At 53.4% G+C, this 19,389-nt stretch overlaps 2 protein-coding genes across 3 annotated transcripts in view; both read left to right on the plus strand.

The window, feature by feature from the left end:
* The window catches only part of ANKRD11 (ankyrin repeat domain 11), a 111,631-nt gene extending 94,252 nt beyond the window's left edge, over window positions 1-17,379 (plus strand). Inside the window, exons 5-13 of the mRNA XM_042027000.1 lie at window positions 1,602-1,772; window positions 2,877-3,080; window positions 5,101-5,243; window positions 5,921-6,068; window positions 6,830-13,560; window positions 14,381-14,479; window positions 14,571-14,714; window positions 15,709-15,801; window positions 16,152-17,379. Coding sequence (XP_041882934.1) covers window positions 1,602-1,772; window positions 2,877-3,080; window positions 5,101-5,243; window positions 5,921-6,068; window positions 6,830-13,560; window positions 14,381-14,479; window positions 14,571-14,714; window positions 15,709-15,801; window positions 16,152-16,337 — 7,919 coding nt within the window. The 3' untranslated portion in view covers window positions 16,338-17,379. The remainder of the gene's footprint in view (window positions 1-1,601; window positions 1,773-2,876; window positions 3,081-5,100; window positions 5,244-5,920; window positions 6,069-6,829; window positions 13,561-14,380; window positions 14,480-14,570; window positions 14,715-15,708; window positions 15,802-16,151) is intronic.
* Window positions 17,380-18,649: 1,270 nt separating this feature from the next.
* SLC22A31 (solute carrier family 22 member 31) overlaps window positions 18,650-19,389 on the plus strand; it is a 4,342-nt gene continuing 3,602 nt past the window's right edge. Inside the window, exon 1 of one of the 2 annotated variants that reach the window (XM_042027004.1) lies at window positions 18,650-18,782. In XM_042027004.1, coding sequence (XP_041882938.1) covers window positions 18,756-18,782 — 27 coding nt within the window. In that variant the 5' untranslated portion in view covers window positions 18,650-18,755. The remainder of the gene's footprint in view (window positions 18,783-19,389) is intronic. The other variant, XM_042027003.1, reaches the window with a different exon arrangement.

Raw genomic sequence — 19,389 nt, forward strand, 5'->3', positions numbered from 1 at the left:
CTGCCATGGGCAGGGACAATTTCACTATCCCAGGGTGCTCCAAGCCCTGTCCCACCTGGCCTTGGACACTTGCAGGGATCCAGGAGCAGCCACAGCTTCTCTGGTCAATGAGCAGAGGGCTTTGAGGAGGGGTGGCCGTGCTCTCAGGTTGAGAGTCTCCCTGGAACAATCATTATTTCTTAAATGTATGGGATTCCAGGAGCAGGGGTCAATGGAAATCACCTGCTCCAGGTGGGACCTGAGCTACAGAGCTTGGCAGCTCTGTGCACTGTGCCCAGAAAAGGTTTCTGGAGCTGGCTGTGCCTCAGCCGTGGGAGCTGCGAGCAGCAGGGATGGAGCATCCCCACACGCTGCTGCCCTCGTCTGCCAGAGACCTTTCCTCGGCTGCAGCTGGGTGGGTGAAGGAGGAGACCTGTGCTGTGCTGCAGAGTGTGGTGGCCGGGTGTGACCCCGTCTGTTGGCGGTTCCTCCTGACCCGCTGGACTTTGCGTGGAGGCACCACAGCTCCGTCCCACTGGCCACGTGCCCGTGACCCACATGGAGCGTGACAGGGCTGAGCAGGGCTGGGGGAGAGGCTGCAGGATTGTTATTTTTTATTATGGTGAAGGCACTGAGGCACCTTCAGGTTGCCCAGCGAAACTGTGGCTGCCTTATCCCTGGAAGTGTCCCAGGCCAGGCTGGACGGGGCTTGGAGCAACCTGCGATAGTGGAAGGTGTCCCTGCCCGTGGGGATGGGACTGGATGAGCTTTCAGGTCCCTTCCCACCCAACCATTCCATGCTTCTGTGACTCTGGTGTGGCTGTGGTTCTCTGAGAGATGGTGCAGCAGGATTTGACAAATCCTAGCTTTGGGGGTGGTTGCTCTTGGTCCCTCAGCAGGAGCTGCCTTTGCAGCTGGATGATTTAGGAGACCCAGTGTCAGGCTGGGATTTGGGATGACAAGCCAGGAAACATCTGGGGTTTCTTCCTCCCCTCCTGTTTGTTTGGGATTTTTTTAGAGAGTTGCAGAAGACCTGAGGCCAGGTGGGTGCTCTGGGCCAGGTGGGAGCAGCCACTTTGGAAGGAGAGGACCAGCCTGGTGCTCCCCACACCTGTTTGGCTGCAGCCTCCTTGCTTTGATGATGATGATGATGGTCATGGGTGTGATGGCCACATTTCCGAGCTGTCAGCCTGTATCTTTCAGCTCTCCTTGTTGAGGCTGTTCAGTGCCTCCATTGAGTCCATGCTGTGCTGGTGTCAGGCTGTGTAAGCTCCTCCGAGCACCCTGGCGTGGGATGGAGGCTCCTAAAGCAGGATGGGAGGTGCAGCACTGGCAGTGGCCCCTCAAAGGATCCCTTCCCTCTTTTCCTGTGCTGCTCTTAGATGGTGGAGGAGAATGGGAGGCTGTTGGAGGAGCAGGAGTGGGGCATATCCTGGCTGCACCCTCAGCGGTGTGAGCCTGGCTGGCTGCTCCAGGTGCCACTGCAGGGATCCATCCGTCACCACAGGGATCCCTCACTCACCACAAGCTTTTTGGAACTGTCAGAACCATGCTCAGAAAGGACCGTGGCTTTCAGCTCCAGTGACGTTCATGGCTTGTGTCTCTGTGTCCTTGTCCCACAGAGAAGCAGGGTCCCGAGCGGAAGAGGATTAAAAAGGAGCCTGCCACCAGGAAGCCTGGCCTGCTCTTTGGCATGGGCCTCTCGGGGATCCGGGCAGGGTACCCGCTCTCTGAGCGCCAGCAAGTCGCCCTCCTCATGCAGATGACAGCAGAAGAGTCTGCAAACAGCCCAGGTGAGACTGGGGAGGGGGTGAGCTCCGAGGGGTGGGTGGGCAGGGGGGAGGTGCCGCGAGAGGCCCCCAAACGCCGGGAATTCCCGGTTCCCGGGGTCACCAGAGGTTCAGCTGCAGCAGCAGGGCTGAGCTGCCACCCCTGGCACGGTGCAGGGGGGCTGGTTTGCTGCTCTGTGGGGTATCACCGCTCCCACAGGGCTCTGCAGGTGACTCCAGGTACGGTGTCACTGGGATCCACACGTGGCTCTGGCTGGCCTCCCTTTCTCCAGTGTCCCTCGGGCCCGATCCAGGCCACCACGGAGCCCACCCTGGCTGCTCAACTGGAGCTTGTCCTTCAAGGGATTGTCCTTCACCTCAGCTCTGTGTCTCTCTCAGGCTATCTCAGTAAAGGAGGATTGTAAATAAAGACAAAATATCATCCTCTGTAGGTTTTTAATGTTTCTTTTTGTGGAAGGGGATAAGATGTGTAGCCACCACAGCTGTAACTTGAGATGTGGAGCAGCTGGAATGTGTTTACCACGGATTTTGTGTTTTAGTAGTTTTTATCTGTTTCAAACCTGCCCCACCCCCCCGGGTTTTTGGAGGGTCTGTGCTATCCGTGTGCTCACATCCACATCCTACACACAACACTGCAGCTTTTAGCAAAAAAACCACCAATCTCTCCACTTACGTTGCTGTTATTTGGGAAAACTAAAAGAGAAAAAGCTGCAGAGTGTCGAGAGCATTCCAGTGTTCTCCCAGGAAATGCACATTCTCCTCCCAAGGCCGTCAGACCTCACATGTGCTTGGTAAAAGGCCACTTCTCTCGAGAATTGAGGTTTGGGGGTAAGGAGCTGCATTGTCTGCTCCCAAATCACGGGATTGCCCACAGCATTTGCCAGGACTGCAGCTCTCCAGTGGGCTCTGGCAGCCCGCAATTCCCACCTCCGTGGGACACACAGGCTGCTCTGTTCACATCCACTCCGGAGCTTGGGTTGCCTCTGGCTGCCTTGTGGTGAATATTTTGGGAAGAGCCGAGACGAAACGCGATGCACGAGCTCCCTCTAAGGGCTTAGGAGTTGTTTGGAATGGCAGCTGCTGACGCTGTTTCTCTCCTCCCTGCAGTTGACACAACACCAAAGCATCCCTCTCAGTCTACAGTTTGTCAGAAGGGAACTCCCAACTCTGCCTCCAAAACCAAAGATAAAGTAAATAAGAGAAACGAGCGAGGAGAGACTCGGCTGCATCGCGCTGCCATCCGCGGGGACGCCCGGCGCATCAAGGAGCTCATCATCGAGGGTGCAGATGTCAATGTGAAGGACTTTGCAGGTAACAGCCCAGGAATCCCAACCTTTTACCACCTGGTTGTGTGTTCCACCTCCAAGAGTGACTCCCACCAGAAAAAGTAGTTTGTTCCTAACACAGGGTTGTGCCGTGGAAAGAGGGGATTTGCCAAAAATCGTGGTTTTGTTCTTTGAAGAGGAAAAAGTCTTTTTGCCCTTTAAAAAAAAAAAACAAAAAAACCAAACAGCAAAGAAAGGCCACATTAAAAAAACCTCCTGAAGCATCAGTTCTCTTGTTGGAGTTTGGGAGCAGAATTCCCAGGCTGTGCAGTCTGCTTGAGGTGGTGAAGCTGGGCTGGGCAGGATCAGAGAATCCCTGGAGCTGCTGTGGTTCCATGCACCAGAACTGACCAGGCCACTCAGGACCATTTCCTTCTGCCCTTCCACGGGGGTGCCGTGTTGGAAGTCTGGAGGGGGATTTGCAAAGGGAGGTGGGCTGGTTTAGCTCTATTTTTACTTAAAATAGAAGGAATTATGTGCACAGAAGTACAGCTGAGAGTGGGCTTGTGAAGTCATCGCTCTGGAGCTGGGGGGCCGATGCCTGTGAATTTTTGGGAGTTGTTTTTAAGGACTGAATGTGGGGGTGCAGCTGATGGGGAGGGAATGTGAAGGGCAAGGTCAGGCTCCCACCAGGCACCCAAATTGGAGGAGATGTTGACCATCCTGACCCTCAGCTCAGGGGTAGCACCACCTCCTCCTCGTCCTCCTACTCCTCCTCCTCAGCAGTGCTGCCAAGCTCCTGCTCAGGGTAGTGGGATGGGATGGGAACAACCCCGAGTCCTGCAGGGAGGAGGCAGCCATGGGATGATGGGGAAGGGGCGATGAAGGAGCCGTTCGGTGGGGCTGGATCAGCCTTTCTTCAGCGCGTCCGAGAGCTTGACTTTGCTGTTCTCTTTGCACGATTCTGGGGCTATAAATAAATAACGGCTGTTCCTCCGCCCATATGATTAATCCCAGTGCCAGACTGAAGTATCAGTTGTGATTAATTCCGGGTACAGGTGCCCCCTCCAAAGGCTCCAAGTGAAGGTAATGGAACGTGCTCCCACGGCACTATCAGCAAAACACCGGAGCAGCCGCGCTGGGAAACTTCAAAACAGGCTCTGCTTAAAAATAGTCTGTTTGAACACGACAAAATATTTTGTTCTGTGCTCTTCAGAGATTTGTTTGAGAGCTGGAGCTGCCCTTACTGCTGAGACCCTGCTGTTTGGTTTCCCCGCGAGCCTGGGCTGGTGTTCCTGTGTTTGGAGAGCACGCAGAAAATCTGTGTGGGGGCTGTCTCGGAGCTCAGGCCTGCTCTGGGCACCAGGGTTTCCCTTACAGAGGGATTGGAACCTAAAGCCAAACCTAAAGGCTAGAGAGGGATGTTTCACAGGACCATGGAGTGGCAGAACAAGAGGGAATGGCCTTAAACTGACGTAGGACAGGGTTAGATTGGATATTAGGAAGAAATTCTTCCCTGTGAGGGTGGGGAGGCCCTGGCACAGGGTGCCCAGAGAAGCTGTGGCTGCCCTGTCACTGGAAGAAGCATTGAAGACCAGGTTGGACAGGGCTTGGAGCACCCTGGGATAGTGGAAGGTGTCCCTGCCCATGGCAGGGGGTGAAACAAGATGAGCTTTAAGATCCCTTCCAACCCAGTGCTATAAAGGGCAACAGATTTAAGACCTGCCTTTCACATGACATCAGCAATTCTCCTTATTTTCCAAATAAAACTTTCCATTTCCTGGGGCTGTATCCGGTCTGGCAGATGCTCTGACTGTAGCACGTGGCGTGACCAGAGGGAAAAGTGGGATTGATTCTATCACTGCCTGGCAGGAGTAGCAGGGCAGAGCTGCAGGTTCCTTCCTGCTGTGCCATGGGGATCTGGGCAAACACAGCCAACTTGGCTATCAGAGCAACACAGCCCTGGCCGCACTCACCCTGCAGCCTCTGGGCCTGGAGGAGACTTGCCCTGTGTCTGAGCGTCCTGTGAAGGTGGTGTTGTGTGCTGAGTGTCGCTGTCCTTGCAGGCTGGACGGCGCTGCACGAGGCCTGCAACCGGGGCTACTACGACGTGGCCAAGCAGCTGCTGGCGGCCGGCGCCGAGGTCAACACCAAGGGGCTGGACGATGACACCCCCCTGCACGACGCGGCCAACAACGGCCACTTCAAGGTTGGGGTGCTGGAGCTCACTGCTGTGCTCTAAATGACTCTTCTGGAAACTTGTGCTTCAAGCAGCCCGCTGAAAACACGGAGATTCTGAGTATTTTTTTTTCATTTCCCATGTAATGGGCAGGAGTTTGTGCTCAAGGCCAGGCTGGACAGGGCTTGGAGCAACCTGGGTTAGTGGAAGGTGTCCCTGCTCACGGCCAAGTGTGGAACAAGATGGGCTTTAATGTCCCTTCCAGCCCAAACTATTCCCTGATTCTGTGAATGTCCCTGTCTCAGAGCTGTTGAGTGTTTTACTTGGAGCTCCCCTGCACAGGGGATGGTTCATCCTTTTGGAATTGGGACAGGAGTATGATTTTGTACCTTGTTCTTCCCCCTTCTTTCCTGCCCAGGTTGGTTCTTAGAATCACAGTATCATTAAGGTTGGAAAAGACCTCCACAATCAGAGCCCAGCCCTTAACCTAATGCTGCCAATGCACCACTAAACCCTGTCCCTAAATGGTTTTTGGCCACTTCCAGGGATGGTGATTCCACCACTTCACTGGGAATGTTGCTGGGGTTTCTCTCTTATGTTAGTCCTGAAGACATCACTCTTTCAGTTATGTATTAAAATAATGCAAAAAAAAAACCCCTGGAATGAAAACATCATGAGCATGTTCAAGCCTCAGTTTCTCTTTTCAGGTGGTGAAATTGTTGTTGCATTATGGAGGGAATCCTCATCAAAGCAACAGGAAGGGCGAGACACCTTTAAAAGTAGCGAATTCTCCCACCATGGTGAACCTGCTCCTGGGGAAGACCACGTACCCCTCCAGCGAAGAGAGCTCCACAGGTGAGACTGGCCTTTCTGTGGCCGTGGCAGTGACACTCGTGGCCTGCAGCTGTCTGTTAACACAGAGACCTTAAGAGGACGGTGAAGTTAGACTCCTGTCAGATGCTGCCGTGGTCAGGAGCCCACCCATAGCTGTAACCCAAATTCAGACGACCTAACCACCAGCTTTAGCTCGGGGGGCTGCTTGCCCTGGAAGCCAACGTTGAGATCGCTTCCCTGGTGCAGTCGGGATGTGGGATTGGAAGCCAATTGCAGGTAAATGGATGTCTTACCTTTGGAAGGTGGGCTGTTCCAGTGGAGAGGAGGAGGTTTGTGTGCCCACCCTGTGTTCCTGTCCCTTGGCTGTCCCAGCACTGGTGTTTCAGGTTCTGCTTCTGGGCTGTGCCTGTTAGAGCTTCTTCCACCAGTGCCACCATTGTGGGACACTCTACAGGTTTTAATTAGTGCAAATTAGAGTTTCCAGTCTTTTGGGGAACCTTGACCCACACTGTGTGCAGTCACAACCCTGTTCCAAAGTTCTTGTGATACACCCAGGATGTTATTTTGAGGAGCATCCCTTGCAGGTTGGAGCTGGAGGAGCTTCCTTCCAAAAAGATCCCCCAGCCTGGCATTCCGAGCTGTTGGCTGCCAACTTGCAAAGGCTGGGTGAGGCCAAAGGGCATCAGGGCTGTTTGCAGGGGTTGGTGTGTGCAGGAGACCACCGATGTTCCCCCCCCAAAACCCTTGGCAGTCCGTAACACACTTTTCTTCTCTCTCTGCAGAGACCTCAGAAGAAGAGGACGCCCCTTCCTTCGCTCCCTCCAGCTCCGTTGATGGCAATAACACAGACTCAGAGTTTGAGAAGGGTTTGAAGCACAAGCCCAAGGCCCAGGAGCCCCCCAAAACCATCACCCCGGTAAAGGATGAGTATGAATTTGATGAGGACGATGAGCAGGACCGGGTCCCGCCGGTCGATGACAAACATTTGCTGAAAAAGGATTACAGGAAAGAGACTAAAGCAAACAGTTTCATTTCCATACCCAAAATGGAAGTGAAAACTTATACTAAAAATAACACAATTACACCAAAGAAAGCTGCCCACCGCATCCTGTCGGACAGCTCGGATGAGGAGGAGACCAGCGTGGCCGTGGGCACGGGGGAGAAGCTGCGCCTCTCCACCCACTCCATATTGCCCAGCAGCAAAATTCGGGAGCCCACCAGCGCCAAGGCACCCAAGGAGAAAAGCAAAGTAAAAAAGAAGCGGAAGAAGGAGACAAAAAGCAAAGAGGTTCGGTTTGGCAAAAAAAATGACAAGTTTTGTTCCTCTGAATCAGAGAGTGAAAACGTGGAGAGTGAGGAGGATGACAGAGACTCTCTGCAGAGCTCTAGCTGTGTAAAGGACTCAAGGCTAGTGCTAAAGGAATCCTCCTTGTTTAACTCTCTGTCTGCCTCATCGACCTCTTCTCATGGGAGTTTAGCATCCCAGAAACACAATCCTAATCTTACAGAACAGCACTCCAAGCACTGGAGGACGGACAATTGGAAAACCATATCTTCTCCAGCTTGGTCAGACGTCAGTTCCCTATCGGACTCCACCAGGACGAGGCTGACGAGCGAGTCAGACTATTCGTCCGAGGACTCAAGCTTAGAGTCACTAAAGCCAGTCAGGAAGAAACCAGAGCACAAAAAGAAAAACACCCCCCACAACACTGTTTCTGAGAAAAAGAATTCATTCCATAGCAATGTGGATGGAGCAATTCCAAAGCTGGACAAGGAGGGGAAGGTTGTTAAAAAGCATAAAACAAAACACAAACATAAAAACAAGGAGAAGGGACAGTGTCCTGTCAGCCAAGACATTAAAATAATCAAAACATTTTCTTTTGAGTTTGAGGACTCTAAACAAAAGCCTGAGAAAGCCTTGATAGTAGAGACAGAAAATCCAGTCGAAAACAAGTTGAAAGTGTTAAAGCACGATCGGGAACATGGTAAGAAGGAGGAAAAGCTCCCCAAAGGCAAAGCAGAGGAGAAGGAGTGGTTGTTTAAAGATGAGACTGGAAAATCCTCAAAAGAGGAGAAATCGTTAAGAAAAATCAAAGATGGTAGTAAAGACCTGAGCAAATCCTTCAGAGAAGGATTGAGTAAATCAGAAAAAGAGAAACCTGTCAAGGAGAAATCTCCCAAGGAGGAGAAGCCGAGAATACACAAGGAGGAGAGAAAGAAGAAGTCAAAGGACAAGCAGTCCAAATCTGAGAAGAAGAATGAGCTGAAGGAGGAGAAGGTTTCTAAACTAGAGAAAGAAAAATCCTTCAAGGAAGAGAAGGAAAAATGCAAAAAAGAAAAACTTTACAGGGATGAGTCTGGGTTTGATGAGTTTAATAACAAAACTCAATTTGCTGAAAGCGAGGACACGAAGTTCAGCCTTTCGGATGATCAGCAGGAGAGGTGGTTTTCAGACTTGTCCTCTGATTCATCCTTCGATTTCAAGGGTGAGGACAGCTGGGATTCTCCAATAACGGATTTCAGGGAGATTAAAAATGACACCGTGGCAAAATTAATCATAGAACCCGTGAAAGAGGAAATTAAAGACAAGAAAAAGGAAAATAAAATGAAAGAGAAGAAGGAATACAACGAGAAGCGGAATGAAAAGGACACTTTCTTAAAGAAGAAGGAGAGGGATTATGTGGAGAAAAGCTCTGAGAAGAAAAAGGACCAAACAGACAGACACAAAGTTACTCCCAGTTATTTGCCTGAAAAGGATAAGAAAAGGAAGGATTCTGTGGAGACTGGCAAGGAGAGGAAAGAAAAAGACACAGGTGAAACCACCAAAGACAGAAAAGATTCCTCTGATGGCTCTAAAGAGCGAAAAGATCCCAAGACGAAGCAGGAGGAGCCCTATCGAGATGACTTCAAGGAGTACAGCTGTGAAACATTCTTCAAGGATAAGTCTGACCCTGAGTTCAGTGGGAAAACCCTGGAGAGTTGGGAGAGGCACCATTCTGGGAAGGAAAAGGAGAAGAAAGATGCTCCTGATAAAGAAAAAAAAGAAAAGGTGAAGCCAGAAAAATACAAGGAAAAATCCAAAGAAGGCGACAAGGAGAAAAATGAAAAAGCTGCTCCAGAGAAAATCCTGAAGGACAAAGAACTAGAGAAGAGTTTCAAAGAGAAGAAAGAAACCAAGGAGAAGTACAAAGATCTTCACAGCAAAGACAAAGAGAGGAAGAGTTCTTTCGACCAGGTGAAGGAGAAGAAAGAGAAAAACTTTTCCACAGACAGAGACGATTTCTCCGAGAAGAAGGATGAGAAGAAAGGCAAGGAGAAGAGCTGGTACAGCATCGCTGACATCTTCACGGATGAGAGCGAGGACGAGAGGGACGATTACAGCCTGAGTGGGTTCAAGGTGGGCGACTCGGCCGGGAGCGAGATGCATCGCCTGGACAGTCTGCAGGACAAGGAGGACGGCGCGGCGGCCGAGAAGGAGCTGTACCCTGACAAGCACCGCAAGTACTCCTCCGACCGGCAGCACTCGGAGAAGCAGAAGGATAAGGAGTCCAAGGAGAAAAAAAAGGACAAAGGAACATCAGAAGGGGGAAAGGAGAAGAAGGAGAAGAGTTCCTTTGAGAAACACAAAGAGAAGAAGGATAAAGACTCCAGTGAGAAGTACAAGGACAGGAAGGAAAGAGTGTCCATAGATTCCACTCAGGAGAAGAAAAACAAGCAAAAGCTCCCAGAAAAGGTTGAGAAGAAACACACCAGTGATGACAAGGTGAAAAGCAAACATAAGGAGAAGCCGGACAAGGAGCATTCCAAAGAGAAGAAGTCTTCAAAAGGAGGGGAGTCGGAGAAGAGCCTGCTGGAGAAACTGGAGGAGGAGGCTCTGAATGACTACAGGGATGACTCCAATGACAAGATCAGTGAGATCTCCTCTGACAGCTTCACGGACAGAGGGCAAGAGCCAGGACTCACCAGCCTCTTTGAGTCTTCTAACCTCTCTCTGACCGACGCCGCTGAAGAAAAGTTTAAGGACTCTCTCCCTTTGCCCTGCCTGCAGGACAAACTCAAGGAGAAGGAGAGGCACCGACATTCCTCATCTTCCTCAAAGAAAAGTCACGAGAAGGAAAAAGCAAAGAAGGAGAAGACAGAGAAAAAGGAAAAATCAGATGAATTCAAGGACTCCAGCAGCAGAAAGGATTCCACTCATTATGAAAAGGATTTCTCTGTGGATGGGGAGGCTTTTGGCTCTTCTTACAACATGAAGGGAGAGGCTGATGAGGAACCGGAGAAGAGCATTGATTACTTATTTTCTGAAAAGAAGGATAAAAATGATTCTGAAAGAGAGCTGTCAAAGAAGGCGGAGAAAGAAAAGACTTATGGTTCCAGCACCATCAGCACAGCTAAAGAGAAAAAGAAGCGGGATAAACACAAGGAAAAATGGAAGGAGGAAAAGGAAAAGCATAGGGACAAACACACAGATGGTTTCTTTAAACATCACAAAGATGAGCCAAAGTCAACACTCAAAGACAAGGATGGGCCTCAAGTTACCACCTTTAAAGATAAATCCAAGGAGGACAACCTCAAATTTGGTGAAACCAAGCTGAAGGAGAAGCTCAAGGAGAATCAAGACAAAGACAAATCAGAGTCCATAAAAATAAGCAACGGGAATGAAAAAATAACCCTTTCCAAAGACAGCAGCAAGAAGGATGCCAGGCCAAGGGAGAAACTTCTGGGAGATGGTGATTTGATGATGACCAGCTTTGAGAGGATGCTGAGCCAGAAAGACCTGGAGATCGAGGAACGCCACAAAAGGCACAAGGAGAGAATGAAGCAAATGGAGAAAATGCGGCACAGGTCCGGAGACCCCAAGTTAAAGGACAAACTTAAAAGCTCAGAGGATGTGCGCAAGAGGAGCCTGGATCTGCCGACAAAGAAGCCGCTAACGCTGGACACGCAGCTCAAGGACAAGAAACTCAAAGAGTTGGGTCCCCTGACTCCTATTCTGTCACCAGAAAACAAGGCACAGCCTGCTGTGGGGACAGACTCCAAGGACTGGATCACGGGTCCTCAGCTGAAGGAGATCCTCCCGGCATCTCCCAGGCCGGATCAGAACCGGCCCACGGGCGTCCCGACCCCGGCGTCCGTTGTGTCGTGCCCAAGCTATGAGGAGGTGATGCAGACGCCCAGGACTCCGTCGTGCAGCAACGAGGACTACACGGACCTGATGTTCGAGTGCGCGGACTCGCAGCACTCGCTGCCCATCTCCACCATGTCCATGAACGCCTGCTCTCCCTCCTTCTTTGACAGATACACCAATGTTAACAGCGGGCTCCCTGAGAACCCCAGTCAGACCCCAACTCGCACCATACCCTCCTCGAATCTCTACCGTTCCATCTCGGTGGATATCAGGAGGGCACCTGAAGAGGAATTCAGCGTCGGAGATAAGTTTTTCAGGCAGCAAAGTGTCCCAGCAACATCAAATTATGACTCTCCAGTGCAGCATTTAATGGAGGAGAAAGTTCCCCTTCCCTCTGTTCCTGCTGAGAAGTTCCAGTGTTTGTCTCCTGGGTATTACTCCCCGGATTATGGAGTTTCCTCACCCAAAGTGGAAGCTTTGCACTGCGCGCCGGGAGCCGTCAGCGGGGTCGCCCAGTCGCCCGAAAGTGTCTTCTCTGGTTTACAAGCAAAATCCTCCCCTTCGCACAGGGATGAGTTGCTGGCTCCTTCAGTGGAAAGTGCTCTTCCCCCTGACCTCGGCATGCCCCTGGACACCACGGAGGAGCAGCAAGCCACTGCCTCCATCATGCCCCCAGAATCCACCTACCTACCACCCATCGAAGAAAACCATTTTAGTTCGGGAATGCCAGAACAAAACAACATAGACTGGGATAACCCTCCTTCCCGAAACCCAGACACCACGATTCCTCCCAACCTGGTGGGCAACCCCACAGAGCACTCTGTCACCTGGTCTGTGGGCTCGGAGCTTCTGATGAAATCTCCCCAGAGGTTTTCCGAGTCCCCTAAACCCCCGCTCTGTTCCCTAGAGCCAATTCATCCTGCGCCAGTAGCTTTCATTCCCACAGAGACTTCCTACCCTGTTTCTCCCATCTCTTACCCTCTGTCAGTGTCTGAACCAAGGCTGGAGGAAGTCAAGGAGGATGCTGAGGAAGCAGTTCCAGGAGAAATTGCAAATGCTGAAGAGCAAGCTCCGTACATGTCCCCTACTAGGTTAGACACCTTCTTCAACAACTGCAAGCCTCTTCCAGAAGAAGCACCAGAGATCCCTCCAGAGCCCCCTTGTGTGCCAGCAGAACCTCAGGCCGAGGTTGTCACCGCACCAGAAAACAACTACTTGGAGAACAACAATGCAGCACCTGCGAACGCGGAGGAGGCGGTGACGTGGCCCGACCCCTTCACCAACACCGAGGATGACTTGGACCTTGGCCCATTCTCGCTTCCAGAGCTGCCACTCCAGCCTAAGGACGTTGCAGAGACGGAGATGACCGAGGCAGAGGCAGTGGAGGAAAGCCCAGCAGCAGCTTCAGAACCGAGCGCTGGGATCATCAAAGCCGGCCCGTCTGTGATAGCGTCCAGTGAGCCGGAAGAGCCTCCGGCCAGCCAGGCAGCGGCCACCCTGCCCACGGACACGGAGCCACCAGCAGAGGAGCAGAAAGCAGAAGTGGCTGCACAAGAAGCCGCCTCGGAAGCGCTGAACGCAGCTGAGGAGAAGGCAGCGGAGGACTCGGAAGCGCAGGTTTTCCAGCAGACCCCATCTGAGTCCACGCAGGCAGAGAGCAAAGAGGTGGAGGCCGTGCAGGAGGAGCTGTCGTCGGCCAGTGGGGCGGCAGAGGGCAGCTCCCAGCCCTGTCCCGTGCCCGTGGCGGGCTCTGAGGGCAGCGTTCCGCAGGACGGTGCTGCGGCCCGTGGCGGGAGCCAGGCCCCACCATCCCAGACGGACGCACCTCCTGGCAATGCTCAAGCAGAAATTGTTGAACCAGTACAAAAACCAGTAGCAGAAGCTCCCAAACCACCCAAAATAGAAGAGATTCCTCAGCGGATTACCAGGAACCGGGCTCAGATGCTCGCCAACCAAAACAAGCAGAACGCCGCCGCATCCGAGAAGGAATTTCCTCCCGTCTCTGCGCCCGTCACGCGTGCCAAAGGCCGCATCACGGAGGAGGACGATTCCCAGGCTCAGCACCCGCGGAAGCGCCGCTTCCAGCGCTCCAACCAGCAGCTGCAGCAGCAGATCAACACGTCCACCCAGCAGACGAGGGAGATGATCCAGCAGACACTGGCAGCTATCGTCGATGCGATCAAACTGGACGACATCGAACCTTACCACAGCGACAGGTCCAACCCCTACTTCGAGTACCTCCAGATCAGGAAGAAGATTGAGGAGAAGCGGAAAATCCTGTGCTATATAACTCCCCAAGCTCCGCAGTGCTACGCTGAGTATGTCACCTACACAGGCTCCTACCTGTTGGATGGCAAACCCCTAAGCAAGCTCCATATTCCAGTGGTGAGTCACCTTCTCTCTTTAGCCTCAGGAACTGTCCCCCCCTCACTGTTACAGACACATCCACGTTGTCCCCCATGCCCTGTGACCACCTTGCAATGCCAGCGTGCCCTGACCTGCCTTTAGAATATGACACCAAACCTGAGCCTGGGTAAGAGCCTGGCTGTGTGGTAAATGTAGCCCCTCAGATGCTGCATTTTTGCAGGGAGGACCTTGGGCTCTGCTGAAGGACCTGAGGTTTGGTCAGGCTTTAGAGCGAAGTTTCTAAGAATCCAGTGGATTTGAGGCTGGAAGGTAAAGCTGCTCTTTGCAGCAGTGTAGTAACAGGATAATAAACCTAGAACATGGGAAAAAGATGGCTCTTAACTCCTGCCATCATTTTCCCCAGCTCTGCTCTTTGACTTGGCACTGGGATCAGCATTTCACTGCTGTGCTGCAGGAGCAGCCTCGCTAATACAAGTGCAACAGTAAACGCAGTGCTGCAGGTGGCAAATCTGGGATCCAGCTTGGAGGAGAAGGGTCAGTGTGACCAGGCACCATTCCTTGCTGCACACCCTGCCCTGCAGCACGAAGGCAGGTCAGGCTCTGGTTGTGCAGGCTGAGCTCTGCTCCCAGCACTGGGCACCTCTTGCCAAGTTCTCACCCTCTCTGAGGTCTGGGCACTGGCAGGACCTTGTCCTTGGCAGAGCTTCTCCGCGGTCTCCATAGGCACCCCGTGGGATGTCCCTGCTCCCTCTGTGGCCTACACACATTTTGGGGGGCAGGCAGCCCCCAGGCCGTGCCCCACGGAGATCCTGCTCTCAGCCTGTGCCTGTGCCCGCAGATCGCGCCGCCGCCGTCGCTCGCGGAGCCGCTCAAGGAGCTCTTCAAGCAGCAGGAGGCCGTGCGGGGGAAGCTGCGGCTGCAGCACAGCATAGAGCGGGTAAGGGGACACTCCAGCTGGGCAGCAGGCCCCGAATTTCCTCTGCTGGCGAGGCTGAGGCTGCCACACTCACTGCTCTGCTCTTCCTCAGGAGAAGCTCATCGTCTCCTGCGAGCAGGAGATCCTGAGGGTGCACTGCCGGGCAGCGAGGACCATTGCCAACCAGGCCGTGCCCTTCAGTGCCTGCACCATGCTGCTGGACTCTGAGGTGTACAACATGCCTCTGGAAAATCAGGTCAGTGCCTGGCTCAGTGCTGAGGAAGTGTCTCAGGGACTGTGCAGGACCCTGAGGGAGATGGGCTTTTCTGGAGGGAAGGAGGGAAGGATGGAGGCAGGAGTTACTAAGGCTCTTCTTGCTCAAGTCACCCACCACAGCCCGCATGGCAGGATGTCACCTTCCCCAGAGGGCAGGGTCAGATGGGATATTGGGAAGGAATTCTCCCCTGTGAGGGTGGGCAGGCCCTGGCACAGGGTGCCCAGAGAAGCTGTGGCTGCCCCATCCCAGGCAGTGTCCAAGGCCAGGTTTAAGGTCCCTTCCAGTCCAAACCATTCTGTGACTGGGAACATCATTTGCCTCATCTGCCTCAGTTTCCACATGTGTGCTGAGGAAGGAAATAGACTCAGGAATATGGGATACAGGGGGTTCGTGTCTGTTAGCAGCAGAAATGGCTCAGCTTTTTCTGTGAGTCTTGGGACCCTCCGTCCTTCTTGGTCAGGATCATCTGCATGCTGGGAAGGGTTTCCTTTACTACACGCTGGGGTGTCTTTTCCTGTGAAAGGAAGGGAAGAGAATCATTACACTGCTGCATTGCAGGAGGGATCGTGGGCAGGACAGGATCCTGGGATTTATTAGTGAGCTGCATATTGATCCAGGAGCTCTGATTGATCCATTGGCATTTCCCAGCCAAGGGTCTGTGCTGCTGCGATCTTGGCGTGAGTTGAAGGAGTGAGGTGCTTGAAGGAGAGGTGCAGGTGCTGTGATGGGTTGACATGGACAGATTCCCTGCAAAGCAAGGAGAAACAGGGACTGTGTGCACAGGGGTGCCATCCCCATGTGAGGCTGAATCCCTGGAAAGGGCTGCAGGAGCAGCTGGGCTGCATCTGCCCTTCCTGCAGGTTCTGAGGAGTGTGCGCCCCAGGAGGGGCTTGAATATGGCCTGTGAGACCTGTAAATGCTTGAAGTCCAAAACTAATCCCCTGTGTCCTGCCCTTTGCTGTCCCATCCTTAGGGAGACGAAAACAAATCGGTCAGAGACCGTTTCAACGCGCGACAGTTCATTTCCTGGCTGCAGGACGTGGATGACAAGTACGACCGGATGAAGGTGAGAGCTGTGGGAGCCCCGTGCTCCAGGCAGGGGCATTCCAGGAGAGTTCTGCCTGTGGCTGGAGCCTGGGAGCTGCCTTAGTGGTTTCCAGCGTGGAGTCGGTGTCCCGAGATTGTCAGGGCAGTGTTGCATGGGAGGGGATGCTCTGGAGTGCTGACAAGCCTTGCAAACAGACTTCGGGGTTTGCCTTGGCTCCTGCTGGAGCTGGGCTCAGCAGAGATTCCAAATCCAGGTGTCCTGTGTGTGGCATCCCTTGCTGCATTTAATCCTGTGCCCACAGTGGCTGCATGTCCCCTCCCTTTGCCTGCCACTCAGCCCTCATGTCCCACTGTTGTTTCCCTATGCAGACATGCCTGCTCATGCGACAGCAACACGAAGCAGCTGCCCTGAACGCGGTGCAGAGGATGGAGTGGCAGCTGAAGGTGCAGGAGCTGGACCCCGCGGGGCACAAATCCCTCTGCGTGAATGAGGTGCCCTCGTTCTATGTGCCAATGGTCGACGTGAACGATGACTTTGTGCTCTTGCCGGCATGACAGTTCCAGCCCAGGAGACATCACTGAACACTGGCAAGGACGGGAGCACTCCGAGGTCGGGCGGTCGAGCTCACATTCACCCTTAACCGCTTGCTGATGAATCCCTGGTCAGAGGAGGAGGAAGCAGCTATCGGCAGAAAACAAAACAATAAGAGAAATAATTGCACTTTCTTCACGACGTGTCCCTCGCTTCCGGACTGACGCGGCTCCGCGGGGCAGCGGGCCGGGCACAGCTCCTTCCCACCGGCGCCCGCGGCGGGGAGGCTCCGGGCAGCGCGGGCAGCGGGCGCTCAGCGGCCCCGGGACTGGCCGAGGCGCGGAGGGAGGAGGCCAAGGACACCGTGTGTGTGTTGCAGAAGCTGCTGAGCAGGGCCAGCAACCACGTGAACCATGTACTTGTGAACACCGTGATTTCCAGCTCTCTGTTTTCCACCGGGCGCGGATCTCCTCTCGGAGAAGCTGCAGTAGGAAACCATGGGGGGAGGGGGGGTGTTTGAGTTTCTTGTTCCATCATGGGTATGTCTAAAAAAAAAAAAAAAAAAACTACTACAAAAAAAAAATCACAAAAAAACCCAATTAGAAACAAAAGGACAGTGTCCAAGCTGGGCAGCGGCGGCTCCGGAGTGGGGACAGCTCCGGGATGTGCCGGCGGCCCCGCAGCAGCCGCTGCCACCGCTGGGGATGGGCAGAGGAGCCGCCGGGGCGGCACGGCCGGGGAGACGGCGACGCAGAGAAAGGACTTTGCCAACTGTGTTTTTAATGGAGTAAAATCCACGTGGTTTATATATTTTTTCCTTTAATCTTGGGCATTTCGTTTCTCTTTCTGAGAACATAACTTGAAAACACTACAGAGCCAATACTCATATAAAGAAAAATTGTATCCCATAAATGCTGTACAGTTTTTATATACATTAACAATGTACTTTTGCTGCCTTCTAGATAATTTATTTTGCAACACATTACTGCACAGTTGTAAATAACTTATGTACTGTAACATCACTTTCAGTTATGTGTAAAGAAATAAATAAATTAATTAAAATTATCTTTGTATTTATAGTTCACCCTGGGCAGCAGTTTTCCTGTCAAGGAAAAAGTTGCCCAGAGCAGCTGCCCTTGGCAGGGGATGGAACAAGATGAGCTTTAAGGTCCCTTCAAGTGCAAACTATTCCGTGATTTTAAACATCATTCTTCTTTTTCTGTGCCTCTTTGTGTGCAGTGGGGTTGGAACCCGCCAGGTGTGCCGGTGGTTGTGGTGGGGTGGGTCATGAGGAGAGGAGAACCCCCTGTGCTGGTGGATTCGCCACCCCTGGAGTGACTGAGCCAGCAATGCTCTTTTGGGGCTGCAGAGTCTGGACAAGGATGGGTGGATCCAGGCACTCAGTCCTCACTCACCAGTTCAGGGATGCAGCTGGAGGCAGATCCCAGTGCCTTTCCATGATCTCTGTGCCTTCCTTCCTCCTGCTGCCCGGCCTTTCCTGGTGGCTGCAGCTGCCAACCCCAGGCAGGAGTGAGAGGTGGCCCCCACGGACCCCTCTGCCAGCTCGGTTCTCCACCTTCCTCTCTTGGGTTTTCCCCGGTGCTGGTGCTGGCCGAGTGTCTCAGCTGCTGCTTTGGGAAACAAAGATGTTCCAAATGCCATTTGTTCCTCTGCTGGCATGTCCTGGCTGGGGGGACCAGAGGAGATCCCTGGATTCAGCTCCCAGACCTAGCTCCCCCCTCGCTGCTGCCGGCTTTGCAGTCACTTGAGGAATTTTCCACAGTCGGGCAGTGGGACCCTGGAGGCTTTCGCTGCAATGCATCACAGCAGCCTCGGAGCCAGGGGGGTCCCACCTTCCCCTGCCCAACCCTCCGCTCCTGCCTTGGCACCTCTGGCACCAGGACCAGGGTTCACACAGCCACAGCAGGCCTGGCAGGGCCATGTCCCAGCTACAGCCAGAGGGATTTTCCCCCCATCCTTGCCCAGGGTTGTGGGATGAGTGTGGTGGGGCACTGGAGCGAGTGCTGGGACCAGGGGCTGCTTCAGTGTCAGGGGCTTCAAGAAAGCAGCCACAGGTAACACTTCAATTAATGTCCATCCCTGCTCTTTAATTTGTTAAAGAGCCATAAATTCATCTCCGTAGTCACACACCAGCCTTCTATGAGTGCCTAAAGCTGGAAAGTCCCACAGGCTCATCTGACCACGGTGCTGGTGACCTTGGGAGTCTCCAGGGTCAGTTTTCCTCCCACTGCTGTAACTCCCAGACGTGTGCGTGGGTGTGGATCCCTTGGAGGGAGGCAAAAAAAATGTAGATGGGATTTTTTTTTAGTGTGATTTTTCAATGTTGAGTTTGCAGGTGTGATTTTTCAGTGTGATTTTCAATGTGAGTTTGCAGATGGAATTTTTCCACCATTGCAGGTCTGAAGCTGAGCACCCGAGCGATGCTGCTGCCCCCAGAAATGACGTTTGTGAGTAAACTTTAAAAGGAAGAGGGAAATAAATGCTATTTGCAGTTCGACTGCTCTGTTGGCTCTTCCCACGGGCTCACATGGTGCTGGGTGCCAACACGTTCCCTTCCTGCAAGGGGGGAGTCACAGATGCCACTGGCCCCCTTTGAGGTTTGGGGGGACCTGGGTGCATTTGTGGGTGTGTACAGATGGGTCCTGGCACCCCCGGCTGCACCCCAGGACCCCCGACACCAGCTGGGGCAGGGGGTCCCCCAGCCCTGAGAGGGTGCCTTGGTCTGGAGCACCATGGAGAAGGGGGGCTGAGCTGGGCTGGGGGCGGTGAGCCGGGGCTGGGGGAGGACAAACTGGGGCTGAGCTGAGGTGAATGGGGCTTGGAGAACCAAACTGGGGGCCTTGGGAGGGGGGAAACACCAGACTGGGAGTGCAGCGGGCTGGGCCCAGTGTTGCAGGGAGCGAACCAGGGCTGAGGGGGGCGAACCGGGCCGGGGATCTGAGCCGGGGCTGGGGTTTGTGAGCCGGGCTGGGGAGACAAACCGGGCTTGGGGGGGCGATCAGACCGAGCCTGAGCCTCGTGTTGCGGGGAGCAAACCGGGACTTGGCGGGTCTG

The sequence above is a fragment of the Corvus kubaryi genome, unplaced genomic scaffold (genome assembly GCF_017639235.1).
Source record: "Corvus kubaryi isolate FWS band 111438036 unplaced genomic scaffold, C.kubaryi_AGA036_p1.0 37300, whole genome shotgun sequence".
NCBI lineage: Eukaryota > Metazoa > Chordata > Aves > Passeriformes > Corvidae > Corvus > Corvus kubaryi.